Source organism: Nelusetta ayraudi, unplaced genomic scaffold (assembly GCF_046127955.1).
Source record: "Nelusetta ayraudi isolate G7.1 ecotype Tasmania unplaced genomic scaffold, CSIRO-AGI_Nayr_v1 ptg000135l, whole genome shotgun sequence".
In the NCBI taxonomy this organism is placed as follows: Eukaryota; Metazoa; Chordata; class Actinopteri; order Tetraodontiformes; family Monacanthidae; genus Nelusetta; species Nelusetta ayraudi.
In genome coordinates, this window is record NW_027466185.1 from 11,230,974 (window position 1) to 11,245,546 (window position 14,573).

At 44.0% G+C, this 14,573-nt stretch overlaps 1 protein-coding gene, 1 long non-coding RNA gene and 3 other non-coding genes across 6 annotated transcripts in view; all 5 read right to left on the reverse strand.

Moving 5' to 3' along the window:
* Window positions 1-700, reverse strand: part of myo1g (myosin IG) — a 36,425-nt gene extending 35,725 nt beyond the window's left edge. Inside the window, exon 1 of one of the 2 annotated variants that reach the window (XM_076011779.1) lies at window positions 386-695. In XM_076011779.1, the coding sequence (XP_075867894.1) occupies window positions 386-480 (95 nt within the window). In that variant the 5' untranslated portion in view covers window positions 481-695. Of the gene's footprint in view, window positions 1-385 lie in introns of both variants that reach the window. The other variant, XM_076011780.1, reaches the window with a different exon arrangement.
* A 2,345-nt stretch (window positions 701-3,045) lies between these two features.
* Window positions 3,046-5,443, reverse strand: LOC142877309 (uncharacterized). The gene is made up of 4 exons (XR_012923816.1): window positions 5,301-5,443; window positions 3,817-4,492; window positions 3,323-3,420; window positions 3,046-3,231 (listed from the first exon to the last, which is right to left on the reverse strand). It is a non-coding gene; the product is annotated as an uncharacterized LOC142877309 (long non-coding RNA).
* Window positions 3,549-3,683, reverse strand: LOC142878615 (small nucleolar RNA SNORA9). Its single transcript, XR_012924872.1, has one exon. It is a non-coding gene; the product is annotated as a small nucleolar RNA SNORA9 (small nucleolar RNA).
* Window positions 4,085-4,219, reverse strand: LOC142878616 (small nucleolar RNA SNORA9). The gene has a single exon (XR_012924873.1). It is a non-coding gene; the product is annotated as a small nucleolar RNA SNORA9 (small nucleolar RNA).
* On the reverse strand, window positions 4,621-4,755 carry LOC142878617 (small nucleolar RNA SNORA9). The gene has a single exon (XR_012924874.1). It is a non-coding gene; the product is annotated as a small nucleolar RNA SNORA9 (small nucleolar RNA).
* Window positions 5,444-14,573: the final 9,130 nt, after the last annotated feature.

A 14,573-nucleotide genomic window follows, 5' to 3' on the forward strand; every position in this document is an offset into this window, starting at 1 on the left:
GATGGTATTTTTACAAGCACATGACCCTAACAGCAGAAAGACACTGAGGAAGTGATGAAACTGTGGGAAGAGGTCAACACTGCCTGGCCCAGGAGACACGTGGACTCCAAGCCAAAGCTTTAAACACCCACAAGTCTGTAATTCAGACTAAACACTGCACATTCAGTAACATGGGTTTCAGTGAGACTAGTAGTTTTAGTTATCATCGCCCAACCGTCTAGCGGGATGAAGATCTTATCACTGTGACATTTACAACATCATCTATTTAAAAAAAACACTTATTCGCGCATTTCAGCCGACTTTTGAGTGTCAAAGGAACCAGCCGCGAACTTCTCTGACAGTCAGCTGCTTCCTCCCACCTCCAGCAGCGTCCATCCACACTTACCTCAGCTTCAGATTCTCCATAAACTGCTCCATTGTCACCTCATCCAGGAGAACAAAGTCTGACTTCCCAAACTCCAGGCCCTCTAGCTCCGCCATCGCTCACCCCCCCCCCAAAAAAAAACTAAACAAACAAACAAAAACAACGGGCTCAAAACAAAGATTCTTTTTTTTTTTTTTTTACAAGATCCAGAAGTGTGCAGGAACAGACATTGTCTAAAAGGAAGAAGAAAGAGAAGTTGAGTTGACGGCCGGGGCCGGGTGGTGTAGACAGGCTGTGGGCGTGGTGGACTCTGCTCGGCTCGCAGGCTTCATCGAGTGACAGAGCGCTGCGGTTTACAAGCTGCAGCACGTCATCCTGTCAGTCAAACTGTTAAACCCAACTCCGAATAAATAGCAGCGGGCTATCTTTGAAAGCGCACAGTGTTTCCGCATCTTCTCTCTTCCTGCCACAGGGTCTATAGACGTTTTTAAAAAAGCGTCGCCAGGCAGAGAGACTCTACGCTGCCAGACTTTATCTTCTGCCGGTTGCGGAAACACTGCTAGAGACGTGCAGCTAACCTTGCAAAATTTAAGGGCACACTGTGGCTTTTCTCCCCTGGGACGGACGGAAGCATTTCCTTTTTGAACTTGGCACTGGAGGCACAGTCTGTGTACCCTGAGGGGCTCTCTCGAAACCGGCAGTTCTCAGCGTGCAACAGAGCCAAGCTGCAACTTGAGAAACTCAGATTTTCAATGCTGAAGCCAAGGGATTTAGGAGGGCTGGTTGTGCAAGGTTAAACAATGCATTAGCATTTGTAGGTGTGAGGTACAGCAGGAGGATCTCTGAATCTTTCCACCACCAACTTCGTTACAAAATAGAAAATTCTATATTATGATATGGGCGACACAGTGGCCCAGTGGTTAGCCAGTCAGCAAGAAGGTTGTGGATTTGAATCCAGGCCTGAGACCTTTCTCTTGTTTGCATGTTCTCCCTGTGTCTGTGTGGGTTCTCTCCAGGTTCTCCAGCTTCCTCCCACAGTCCAGAAACCATGTGAGGTGAATTGGGAAGTCTAAATTGTCCGTAGGTGTGTATGTGAGTGAAAATGGTTGTTTGGCGACTTGTCCAGGGTGTCACTCTGCCTTCGCCTATGACAGCTGCTATAGGCTCCAACAGACATCCGTGACCCTGTGCTCAGGAAGTAGTGTATATCGAAAATGGATGGATGGATATTATTATACGGATATGCACATGATTTCATATTAAAAAATAATAAAAAAAAAAAATAATAATAAAATAACAAGTAAATAAGCAGCAGTGAGGAAGTTCTAGCCTATACATTATATACTAATGGAAGGAAGAAAAATTGAGAATCATCCTATTGCAGACCACATCATGTTATTTGGAGTGCTTGTGGTGTGGTGTGGTTTGGGGCATTAGCACACTCATTTAAGCAAATTAACATCACTATTATTTGTGGTAATATTAAATTGAAGGTAAATGCAACTGCTCCTAAAGATTGGTTTGGAACCATAATGGTAAAAAATAAAAGTGTGGTTCCCAAATGTCTTTTCGCTTCCATGTGGTTACTAAACAGTAGCCGGCAGTCTTAATTTTCAAATCCCTCTGCAAGCCCTGTTTTTTAGGTTACCTGGCAACAGATAAAATAAAGAGAAGGGGCAGAGTGCAATGGAGATTTGAATCAAGAGCTCTGAGTCATACTGAATCATCACTCGGGCTTGTTCAAAAGCTTGCTCCCTTTTCCGAGTAAAGATACGCAACAAGTAGGTTAATTTTTCTACTGAAAACATCTCTGTTCCTTTTTCTAACGCGGGGTTTCTTTTTAAGTTGCAGCTCTCAAAGTCCGACAGCTTCACTTTCCTCTTAGATTCCCATCCGCTATCATAACCGAGCAGTCATCTACCCGTTCAGAGGCCGTTTCACTTCCTGAGCATCACAAATCCAAAGATAGCATGTGGGTGTTTCAACGACAGGCATCAAGAGATGATAAATGAAGTTGCATGCGCAGAAAATAAGCTTCAGTTCCCCCATGCAAATGTTTTCTCATCTCAGTGAATTCAGTGTGGGGAAATGTCACCCTGATTTCTGATGTCCAGCTATATCTCACAACTTCCTTTTTTTTGGCCCTGGTTACTGTTGAAACGTTGGTATAGAAACAAAGTTAGTTTGTGAAACAACAGATGTGTCCCCTCAACAATACTCTTCAAATTTAAGACCTTGGTCATTAAATCTGATTGTTTATGGATAATCTTAAAGTCTAAGATTAGAAAAAAAGTTGACTAAAGAAATAATATCTTTACGAAATATAATATTCATAATAGGTTAACTGGCTCACTTCAACAACCAAATCGGGCTTGAAAAATAGAAGTCTTCTAAAAGGTACCCTGAGCAGTATCACCCCCTAGCGGAGTCTGAATAGCATTACATCGTCTGGGCTTGACTGAAGATCTGCATACAGCACATCAGTCTTAATCATTACAAGTATGACTGAAAAATCTTCCTTCCTGTGCTCTCATACAGCAATAATGATCTTTCACGCATCTATCCATGTATTCATTCATGTATGAATGTAAATGTAGACAAATTGAAACATTTTTTACACAAAATCTAGACCAACAATGTAGATGTAAAAATGTCCACACAGTATTATATTATATATTGGCTTTATTTTAGTTTTTCCTCAACAATCAATCATGTACTACCAATTAAATAAAACAAAAATGTACCATTCCAAAAGCTCAAAAAACATTTTTTCTAACAATTCTAATTTTCCACATTTGGAATTGTCCAAATATCGCTCCTCTCTCCTCAGGAGCTTTATGGCTCTTCCTGCTTTCGTGGGGGAAAACCTGCAAATAAACAAGACATGTCATTAAATCTCAAATCTGAAACGATGCTACGCACAAATTGAAGTAACCCGAGAGAATGCTACACCCTTACCTGCATTGGAGTTCAACCCAGACGACTCATCAGCTGGTGGGAGGGCAGCGCGGTGCTTCCCAACAGGAAGTGGGCCAGCTTCATCTCTTCTTTCAGGCCTGGAAAAGGAAAGATCGACAATATTTAACGACAGAACACAGCAGTGGGTCAACACAAAAAACACCTCTTGCTGTAGAAGTTCCCACTCTGTTGCTAAACTATTATATTCCTTTGTGATCTTGCTCTACATTGTCGGAGGTTTACCTATAACCCCGCCGTGAAGAGTCACAGCGGGGCCTCAAACAGCCTCCTGTCTCTCTAGCAGACACTCCAGGAAAGGTCTAAGCCACGGGCAGGCCGAGCCTTGCAGGTAAGTCTGCAAACTACCGGCTTCAAGTTTGACAACAAAGTCTAACACTAATTTGTCTCGCATAGAAATCACGATTCAAAGCCCCAGTAGGTTGCAGGAGACGTTAAGATTAAGGCTGGCGGCAAAACACCTTGAGCAACATTACCATTGATTGTAAATCTTCATTCGGTGGTGAATCCATATTTCAGGCCACACATTCTTTTAACATTGCAAAGCCGCTGAACAGCAGCCGTCAGCCAGGTGGGTCCAGCAGGAAGTGGGCCAGCTTCATCTCTTTTTTCAGGCCTGGAAAAGGAAAGATCGACAATATTTAACGACAGAACACAGCAGTGGGTCAACACAAAAAACACCTCTTGCTGTAGAAGTTCCCACTCTGTTGCTAAACTATTATATTCCTTTGTGATCTTGCGCTACATTGTCGGAGGTTTACCTATAACCCCGCCGTGAAGAGTCACAGCGGGGCCTCAAACAGCCTCCTGTCTCTCTAGCAGACACTCCAGGAAAGGTCTAAGCCACGGGCAGGCCGAGCCTTGCAGGTAAGTCTGCAAACTACCGGCTTCAAGTTTGACAACAAAGTCTAACACTAATTTGTCTCGCATAGAAATCACGATTCAAAGCCCCAGTAGGTTGCAGGAGACGTTAAGATTAAGGCTGGCGGCAAAACACCTTGAGCAACATTACCATTGATTGTAAATCTTCATTCGGTGGTGAATCCATATTTCAGGCCACACATTCTTTTAACATTGCAAAGCCGCTGAACAGCAGCCGTCAGCCAGGTGGGTCCAGCAGGAAGTGGGCCAGCTTCATCTCTTCTTTCAGGCCTGGAAAAGGAAAGAGCGACAATATTTAACGACAGAACACAGCAGTGGGTCAACACAAAAAACACCTCTTGCTGTAGAAGTTCCCACTCTGTTGCTAAACTATTATATTCCTTTGTGATCTTGCTCTACATTGTCGGAGGTTTACCTATAACCCCGCCATGAAGAGTCACAGCGGGGCCTCAAACAGCCTCCTGTCTCTCTAGCAGACACTCCAGGAAAGGTCTAAGCCACGGGCAGGCCGAGCCTTGCAGGTAAGTCTGCACATACATCCAACTAGGACACTGCGCATGTGTATGCGAAACATTAGTCACGAACAATGTTGTCACGTGGCCACAGTTTGTTCACCGTCAATATATCGCGATGCGATGATACCGAGTTGCTAGAGGTATGATCACCGACAGTGAAGTAAAATAATAATCTTATCAAGTGTCGTGACGTCAGTGTGTAGCTGGACAAGATTGAAGAACTTTGTCACATGCACACGCTGGATGTGCAGTGACATGGCAAAGAAACACGACAATTGTCCTGAATGAATTAAAGCAAAGACTGTGAAACAAAACAACACACTTGAAAGTAGATCAAAACTTTATATCTTAACACTTCACCGGCTTCGTGACCAAGTTTTAAGAAATCAGAACTCCACGCTTTGCTAGGAGAGCTACTCACATATTTTAAAAAGCTTGAAGCAACATTTTCTCCAAATACTCCATCCTGACTCCCCCTATGGATTATTCGTTACTTGCTAATAACTGAGCATCATTAAAAATGAATTTATTTCGATGGATGAAGGCGGATTGGGAGTTCTTACCGTGCGTGCAACGTTCCATGGGAAATGACATGGCTTCTAACTTGGCCGGAAATGACGACACATGGTGTAGCTTTAAAAGAGTGCACTGGAAGTACCAGAAGAGGGCAGTAAAATACCTCGAAATGGGATAGTACTGATTTAAGTTATAACATTATCAAAAGTTTATTGTATGCGCTTAAAAGACCAATTGACAAATTGAACTTTTAGTTTAAGCACTGACCATCCAGACACAAAAGGGAAAGTATAAAATATATAAAGCTCAAAAGTAAAGATTTTACATCCTAGGTAGGTAAATAAATAATTGTACTTCGTCTATCAATATGAGTAGAATTGCATCGGTTGTTGAGTAAAAATCACAATTGAAAGAAAAAACACCCAAAACCTCACAGTAGACTCATATATCAAACAATATCAAATTAGAAAAATAAATAAATAAATAATTCGGAATTTTTATTATACTTCCTCATACTTGAGCACCAACAGTCGATTGGGCGGGGGATGGGTGTGTCTTCTACCCGTGAGCACTCACATTGAAATTATTGCAACATCACTTCACACTGTGGAATTTTACCACTTGTTGGTCATGAAGAATCATTGTGTTTTCAAGCATTTCCGACTTATTTCACTTTTTGGGGGTTTTTGCGTCCTCAGTATGCCACATGAGGCCACATAAGGCTGTACTGCCCAGTGGACAGCTGCTTGTGGTGGGTGGTGGAAGCTCCGGAGTGTCCTGGAGAATGGACCCACATGGCGCATGACTCACACCACACTGGCACAACACAAAGCCGGCTATAGAGGCGCAGACTTCTGCTCCGGCCGTCTGTTGCCTCCACGCACCAACGGCAGACGTCCGGCATGAATCTCAGCTTTGTTCCCCCCGTCGAGGTGCTGACCACCAGACCAGCTGACGTCATGTGCATGCTGATGAAGATCCCAAACTGTCTGAACCTTTGTTTAGAGACAAACCCAGGCTGTTGTGGCTATTTTTTCTTCATCCCTGCGAGATGTTTTAGACAAAGTTTGTGCAAAAACAGAAGCAAATCTATCCTTCCAGTTCTCCGGGGGTCCACGCGTCACTGTATGTGACAGCATCACTGTGATTTGATCTTTTCCAAAATCGTATTTGAGCATGCATATGACCAGAACAGATCGAGCAAAGTCTCAAAGAGATAATCCTATTTCAGCCTCGGGGGTAGAGTGTCAGAGTAGAGAGCAAATCAAATCTGTTTGCAGAAATTTAGTTTTCCTCTTCATATCTCTAGTGCAGTCAGAGCCTGTGTGATTTTGAATTGTGGGCAGAACAAGAAGACAGCTGATTCAAAAGACCCGATCAGTAATAAGACTCAGAGATCCACCTGACAGCCTCTTGATGAGGAGACTGTTCCGTCCTCTGTGTTGTTGAGCTGACCTCAACCACTTCTTGTAAATGCTGCGGGACGTTCACGCTGTGAAGGACAAGTTTGCTGGGTTTTTTTTTGTTCTTTTTTTTTCCTTCAAAATCCAATCCAAGAGTGAAAGTTATGCAAGTGGCATTACACCACGCTGAGTCGGCATGTGAACAATGCCTTTGTGTGAGTGTGAGCGCGTCTCAGCAGATCATCATCACACAGACCCGGGAGATGCCACCCTGTTGGAGGGACTGCTCCGGCTAATCGCTCCTAAGTGGCATTTTTTTTTTTTTTTTTAAATCAGGCCCATGTGCTGCGCAAATCAACCAAAACAGTGGTCCGGGTTCCAACACAATGCAATTGTGTTGCATCGATCTAAAATAATAGGGATGCTTTTAAAACCTTCTGACTATTTCACACATCCATCAGGTATGTGATTCACACATACTTGTTTGCAGTGCTTTAATTGTGTGTTGCTATCCACCTTTGCTGCTGTAATGATGGAAATTTCCGCACTAAAGGAAAATCTCAATCTTAATCTTAATCTTAAAGAGCACATAGGCTATATTACATTTATAAAAATCTTTGGAAAATGATTGGATGAAATGCATGAAACATTTCAAAGCTTCTTATTGGTCGGTGGTATGAGGCATACGTCACCGCCACAGCAATTCACTGCAGTACTTTACTAACTGGTATCCAGGCTAACCTGTTCAGGAACAGCTGGTTGAGTCCAACTTGCTCAGACTGTCTAAAAAAACACTTTAGTTTTCAAGCTCGTGAAAAAGGATGTGGACGGATGTCCAACTGGCACTTTCAACTTTGATGAAATAAGAACCTGCCCGTTTTGTCTCAGTCGACTTGACTGACACTGACACACAGTGGCAGGGCCCCTTCTGTGTGGTGGGGCTCTCCTCACGTGGTGCCACAGCTCGGTCGGCACAGTGTGGACCGGGAGAGCAGAGGTGCAGCTGAGGCTCCGACTCGTTACCCCCTCCAGGAGCGCAACGTCCCGCCCACTCTTACGAAACCTCACGGTAATCCTGGAGGCTTTGTGCGGTTGTGCAGTTTGAGGATAATTGAGGTATAATTCAGACTTTGGGGTTTAATGAGCATAAAATCCATTTTACCTGACTCCTGCCAAAAGTGGAATTGTTCAATATATTTTTTCTCTCTTCAATTCTATTATGTAACAACACTTAATAGTGTTTTCATCTTGAACGCCGGCGATGAGTAACTTTGTGCAGTAGCAAGATTGTGAAGATTTTAGACTCTTGAACTTCTCTCATCCATCTGGCCAGCCTCCAGTTGAAAGCAAGAGCAAGGTAGCTTACATTTTGATTTACAAAAAAGCAGAAGAATACAGAAGAAAAACAGAGAGAGGCGTAGTCTCACTGCTTTATCCCTCAACATTCTCCACAAAACTCCAAGAACTAATTCTGCTGTATCCATTACATAAAGGCTTGTTTGCTCAGGGGAGGTTCAGTGCTGGCTATGGACCAGCGGACCAATGGTTTGTTTTGGTGCAAATGGAGCACAAAACTACAACACCAAGCAGCAGAATAGTAAGGCATTTACAGAACCATTTTACTGCCCGATCAAACATTCCGGTCAGGTTAATCAACATGGAAAATGGCCTATAAATGTCTAAATAAAACTCCTTCCGAGTCCCAGTGTCCCACAACACATTACGTGTCACTTGCCAGCACTTGTCGTACTGGCACGCCGACTGACGTTTGCGTGCATCGATGTCATCGAGGAGCTGGATCACTGACTAAGAAGTTTTCCAGCACTCGATTTTCCCACCGCGCGGCCTGAGTCAGCCTCTTAGTGCCGCGCAAAGGGCTTAGCGACGGATTTTCTCCCTCTACCTCCCAGGTGCCACCCTGTCACCCCTGACCCTGCACCTCTGCCTCTTCATCTTTTTGCCTCTTTTTGACCCGATACAAGTCAACATGGTGGTGGTTTGTGGTCGGGAGGTGCATAGATCCAAATCCAATTTATTTAAAGACTCCAGATCCTTCTTTAATTGCCTTACGACATGACACGACGTCCAGGCTTCACGAACCCTGCAGCGGATACTCTGACCCGGCCTTGGCTCCCTGTCGGCGTCACGTCTGCCCATTGGTTCAGGGGAAGATCCCACGTCACCAGCGAACATGCATGCAACCGGCATCTGGCTGCAGGCCTCGGGGTTCTTATCTCAGTGGAACGCTTCTCGAGCATGCAGGAGTTGAGAGACATTGTGTCCAGAGCGGCATTAGTCAGCGGGACGCCAGCGGCTGCACGCCGTGTTTGGATTCCACGGTGTTGCTCATTAAGAAAGAAAGACACAGGCGGTTGCAGTAAACGCTGGGTTCAAAATGTTTTGTTCCAGAGGGAACACGTTGTGGACAATGACGGACTCCGCGGGGCAAAGCAATAACTTTGGCGATAAGGAAGCGTGTCGCAGCTGCTTCAAACATCTTGCGGAACCGTTTAAGAGATTCAGTCCAGTAAGGGGAAGCTGAATGATTGCTGTGCTGTCACATTCCGAGGCAGGAACATGACGAGTCCTTATAAAAATTCCAACCTGACAAGGAGCGTTTATCACGTTTCTTTTGTTCCCCCCCCCCCCCACCTCTGCTTCCGCTCATCCAGTGGAACACCGAGTTTCAGTCAGTGGAACAAACAGCACAACATAGCTTATTACGAGGTTGTAAACGGGATCCATTTGTTCCAGACGTTGGTTGATCTTGATGTACACTCAACACTCAGCACTTTAGATTTGACGCATTACGTTTTGACAATCCAACAACTCAGCTGAAAAAAATGAATGGATAAACATGCTGGAAAATGAGTTTGAGTTTGCTGTAACCTTTAGTCTCTGCCTGTCATTAGCCTCATCCTGACACTGGCCTCAGGCTCTTGTTAGCCTTAGCCTAACACTAGTCTCAGCCTGGCCTTATCCCTAGCGTGACAGTAGCCTCAGCTAGGGTTGCCACCTCCTAGAGTATCAAATCGCGTTTTTGAAATCAAATGAGGTTTTGTCATTTTCCTAAAAAACGGGACAAATTGTGTCCAAAAAAGAGAATAATTCTGGGAAAAACGGGACGGGTGGCAACCCTAGCCTCAGCCTACCATTACCCCTAGCCTGACACTGGCCTCAGCAAACTAGCATCCGCCTCATGTTAGCCTTAGCCTGACAGTAGCCTCAGCCTGCCGTTAGCCCTAGCCTGACACTGGTCTTTGCCTCTCGTTAGCCTCAGCCCGACAACTGACCTCAGCAAACGAGCCTCAGCACACTAGCCTTAGCACACTAGCCTTAGCCTGACACTGGCCTTTGCCAGTTGCGGGCCTCAGTCTAATACTAACCTTCGTCAGCCTGATGTTTTCACTTATTTTTTTGACGTTGTCATTTTTGTTTTTGTCATTCTGTTATATTGTCAACATTTTCTCTGTCACTTGCGGAGCGGCAAGATTATTTGAATGTTTCTGTGTTATGTTGTGGCCACCTTCGGGGAATATTCAACTAATTTATTGGCACATACCATATTTTGACACACACACAATTAATGATTTGCCATAAATACTAGAGTCTGTTTAACTTTAGCCAGGCCCGCTTGACTTCACTTACTCTTACATGTTTAAACTTTTCTACATCCAAATTTGGCTGATTCTTATAGTGTTTAATTCTGGACTTTTACAGCCTTCCCTGATCTGTGCATTACGTTTTATTGCCAGCCGACCACAATATTTCCTTGGAACGGCCACCGACCTTCTTGTTCTCATCCTCTCTTGTTGTTGTTCCTGCTTCCTCCCCCTCCTTTTTACGTCATAAAATCTCCTGCCAGTGCTGTAAAAAGTCAAGGTAAAACAACGTGCAACACAACCACTGAGCCAATGTTCCCAGCGAGACTTTGATCCAAATGCTGCGTTGATGGGTTAATTGCAACAATACTCGAGGTTATTATCTCTGATTCAAATCACGGCAATTAGATAAAGACATACGGCTGTGCACAGACAGAGGATAATATGACTCTGGTGCTGTTTCCAATCAACTACGAGTTTAGCCTCACCGCAGAAGAAACCTTTAATTCGTTGGATTAGATCATTAAGGAGGTAAAAAAAAAAAAAAGAACACAAAAAACTTTGGGTTCCTCCTGAACAATGCATCCCGTCCATCACGAGCCCGCAGAGCAGTTTCAGCCATTGTCAACATGTTAAGCTTCATTTTCAAAAAACAGACTTAAAATCAAAATCTCCCTGTGAAAATGCCACAACGGGCCGCCCCCTCTTCATGTCCTGTAATTACAGCAGGTCATTACATGGCGGCGTCTGAGGGGAAGTACGCAGAGAGAGGGTCCTCTGGTTAACCGCCGGTCCCTGGGATTCACGGGGGAGACGAAACTCCTCACGTCATCCAGACCCCTTTTAAACAACAAGCCTGACGGCTGACCCCGTGTCAGTTCTCGAGAAAGATAGAAAAAAAAAACCCCACACATTACACAAAAACCTGCATGCATGAGGGGGAAAAACAAAGCCCCTGTCTGGGTGTTTGAGAGCAGGGAGGCAGATCCCGGTGATTATGACTCCACCAAACAGGCTGTAATTGTGAAGTAGATGTGAGGAGGCAGACAGAGATGCATGTTTGACTTCAGGCCAGGTTAGAGGGAGGGAGGGATGGGGGGGTGAGTGGGGGTCCCGGGACAGTCAGAACTGCTTATTTGTTCCTCGGCCCACCTGTGGGTATCCGAGCCTCTGTCACCCCCCCCCCACACCACCCCACCCCAACCCTCGTGTCTGGAGTCCAGCTCTGAGAGGCTTAATGGAGCAGAAGCAGGATTTTTTTTTTTTCATTTCATCTACAAAAGGATCTGACCGAAGTGGGGGGTGCAAATCAATTAACAGCGGCTAATAATCCCCCCTCTCGGATGGATTTAATCCTTCTTGCACATGTTTTAGGGACAGCACTCGAGATGGAGGGAGGTGGATGGTTTCAACAGCAGCACCTCCACGTTTTTCAACGCGTCATTAGCTTCACTGTGATTCTTTGTCCGCCCTGTCATGAATCTCAAGAAGCTGTGACCTGTTTTTACTGAAGTTTTACAAATTGAAGTCACTTTCACAGCTAAAAGATGCTAAAAACATCACACACTCTGTTTATTTGGTTGTAGGACCAGAAAGAGGGGTACTGCATTTATCATTTATAACTGTCTACTGATGCTCTAAAGAGGACACAGTTATTTCCACTGAAACAACCTGGTGGTTTCATAAATATGCCAAAATAATTTTAGAAATAACAAAGATCGTTGTCAGTGCACTAGTTGCTCTAGATTACTCTCACTACACTAGATTAGGATCTCCCCTTTCTGCCCCCCACTTTAAATACTCAATCCTGCAGTCTTGTCTTCACCATGTCGTATTGTATTTGTGCTGTATATGTTTGGACGGGGATTGCACAATTTCATTGTACATGTTTACGTGTTGCAATGACCATCAAGATAGATACAGTCTCTCAGTATCTATCTTGCTGGGGCTCTTTTCACAAGTGCAACTTTCCAATGGAAAATAACTGCAAGACCCGACTAAGTAAAATTTAATAAATAACCTAAATGGCCTTTTAGATGATTGAGTGTTTGGTCCCATGCCACTAATCGTACAGGTTAATATATTAAGACCCCCTGAGGGGGAATTTTCCATCACAGGCTGGTCAGCTGACGGCACCCAGCCAGTGATCCTGGCTCTCTTGGATAAAACTCAGGGCCAGGCTGAAGCTACAGTATCTATCTGTCTTTAATTCTATTATCTACAGCCTAAATCCCTCAGGATCCTCCACGCTGTGCTCCAATCCTGATTTGTTCCCCACTGCAAGCCCAGGTTGGGCAATCGCACTGCAAGGACAACGTGCAAAGCTTATTAAAATCATTTTAGGTGGTGTTTTTTTTTTTTTTTTTGGGGGGGGGGGGGGGATTTTTGCCACTTTGTTCATGTTTTAAAAAAGTCTGCTCTTTTTCTTCATTAGCTTACTAGCATATGCAAGCATCAGCTGCTGCACAAACAAAATATGTCCTGAACTTTTCCTGTCCTTGGACACATTTTTCTCGGTGAGCATTTATTCTGACAACTTATTCAGTCCTTATCCTTAGCAGAAATTGATCTCCAGAAAACATCTGATCAGTCACTGTTTTCTCCTCATGCAATTTTTACGATCACCACAAATTTGGAATTATAGCTATATTTGTGGAATCCCTGGCCAACAGGTGTAGAAGGAAAACACTGCACGCTGTGAGAGGAGACGTTATAAGTCTAAGTGTTTTAATTAGCAACAGGTAATTTAACATTCCCATTCAGCTAAACCTGCAAAAACTACGACTGCACATCATGTGACAATGAGAGAAAGTTCATCCAAACTTTCATAAACAAGAGTTGAAAAACAAAAACACCCAAAATCCGTGACAGGAATTTCTCTTCTTAAAGTAACCAAGAAAAAAAAAGAACTCGGTCAAAACCATAGCAGGCCCAAAGTCTTGCAAAAAGTCACTCTCCCATAACAAACTTGTAAAGTCACGTGTAAAATCTGCCCATAAAATCTCAACAATAATCCACTGTGTCACTCATAAAAAACACACACTAAGGATCTTAAAACTGTTGACAACTGAAGCAATGTTTTCCATCAATTAAAGGCAGAGTTGCGTGAACTTCCGCCGCGTTACGAGCACAAAACAGCGGAGGGCGCAGATTAAATAACAAAAAACAAGGAGCCGCCTCTCAGCGAACTCTGTTCAGCGGGAAGCCCGTCAGGAACAGAGGAGGAACCAACGCACAAAACACCAGATGTTTGAAGGCATCCTGGGTGGCGAGCTGCTATAATTAGCCAGACACACTTGATTCGGAGCCAAAGGAAAGAGCACAGGAATCTTCCAAAGTGCTGCTGGGAACCACTCGGCTCACTTTTTTTGATCTCTCTGCAGGAAACACTTGCGATATACAGCTGATGATAAAAGGCCACCGGGCCTCATCGCCTATTGTCACACATACGCACACACGCACGTACACCCAAGTCCACTGCTTTTAAAAGAGAACCTATATGCTGCTCTTATTTTTTCAGCTCACAGTCAAAGTGATCGGATTAAAAAATATTCTGCTCCATCAGTACAGACTGTCAACACACCCAGAACAGTTGGTACAAATCTCTGCTTTAATCTCTCCAAGTGCTTTTTTTTTTTGTAATTTATTTATTTGTCCTGCCAATCTCAGCTTGTTTGCATCTCTGCTTCCCTGCAGCTGCTGTCAGGATGTGGAGCAAAACACCAGGTGCATGCTTCATTCAGACAAAAGCTGCTGAAAAGTGTTAGCGAATTAATTTAAGTCTACGAGATGTATAAAATGACACTTTTCCTAAACCTTGGTTTTATGAACGTTAGTTATTTAAGGTTGCAGGTTAGGTAAACTCCACGAAACAATTGCTTTCCGACAACTTTGTAAGTCTCCAGACTGTCAGTGAACTCCCCAGAAATGACAAAAGTCCATCCTGTTTGTGCCTCCCTCAGAGGCCTCCTCTTGTTTGTCCTCATGCAAAGATGCAGAAGCTCTAACAAAACATTAACAAAAAAAGTATTCTCTTATTTATTTATTTTTTTAAAGTATTTAATTGTGCACAGCTGCTCCACAGTCTGGGATGCAAAGTAAAAGTGGTTATGCAAGACAGCTGATGCTGTGCTTCTGCCTAAGATTCTCCTTCATTAGTGGATAAAGTGGAATCTAGTTCTTGTGCAGAAGATCATCTTCTTCGTTACAATCAGCCCGAAGACTGCAAACACAGCAACCACCCAGCTTGGCTCCTGTCCAAAGGGAACAGTCTCTGTTTGTTACGTGCATGTGAGATTCTCTGTACAGTCAAGCA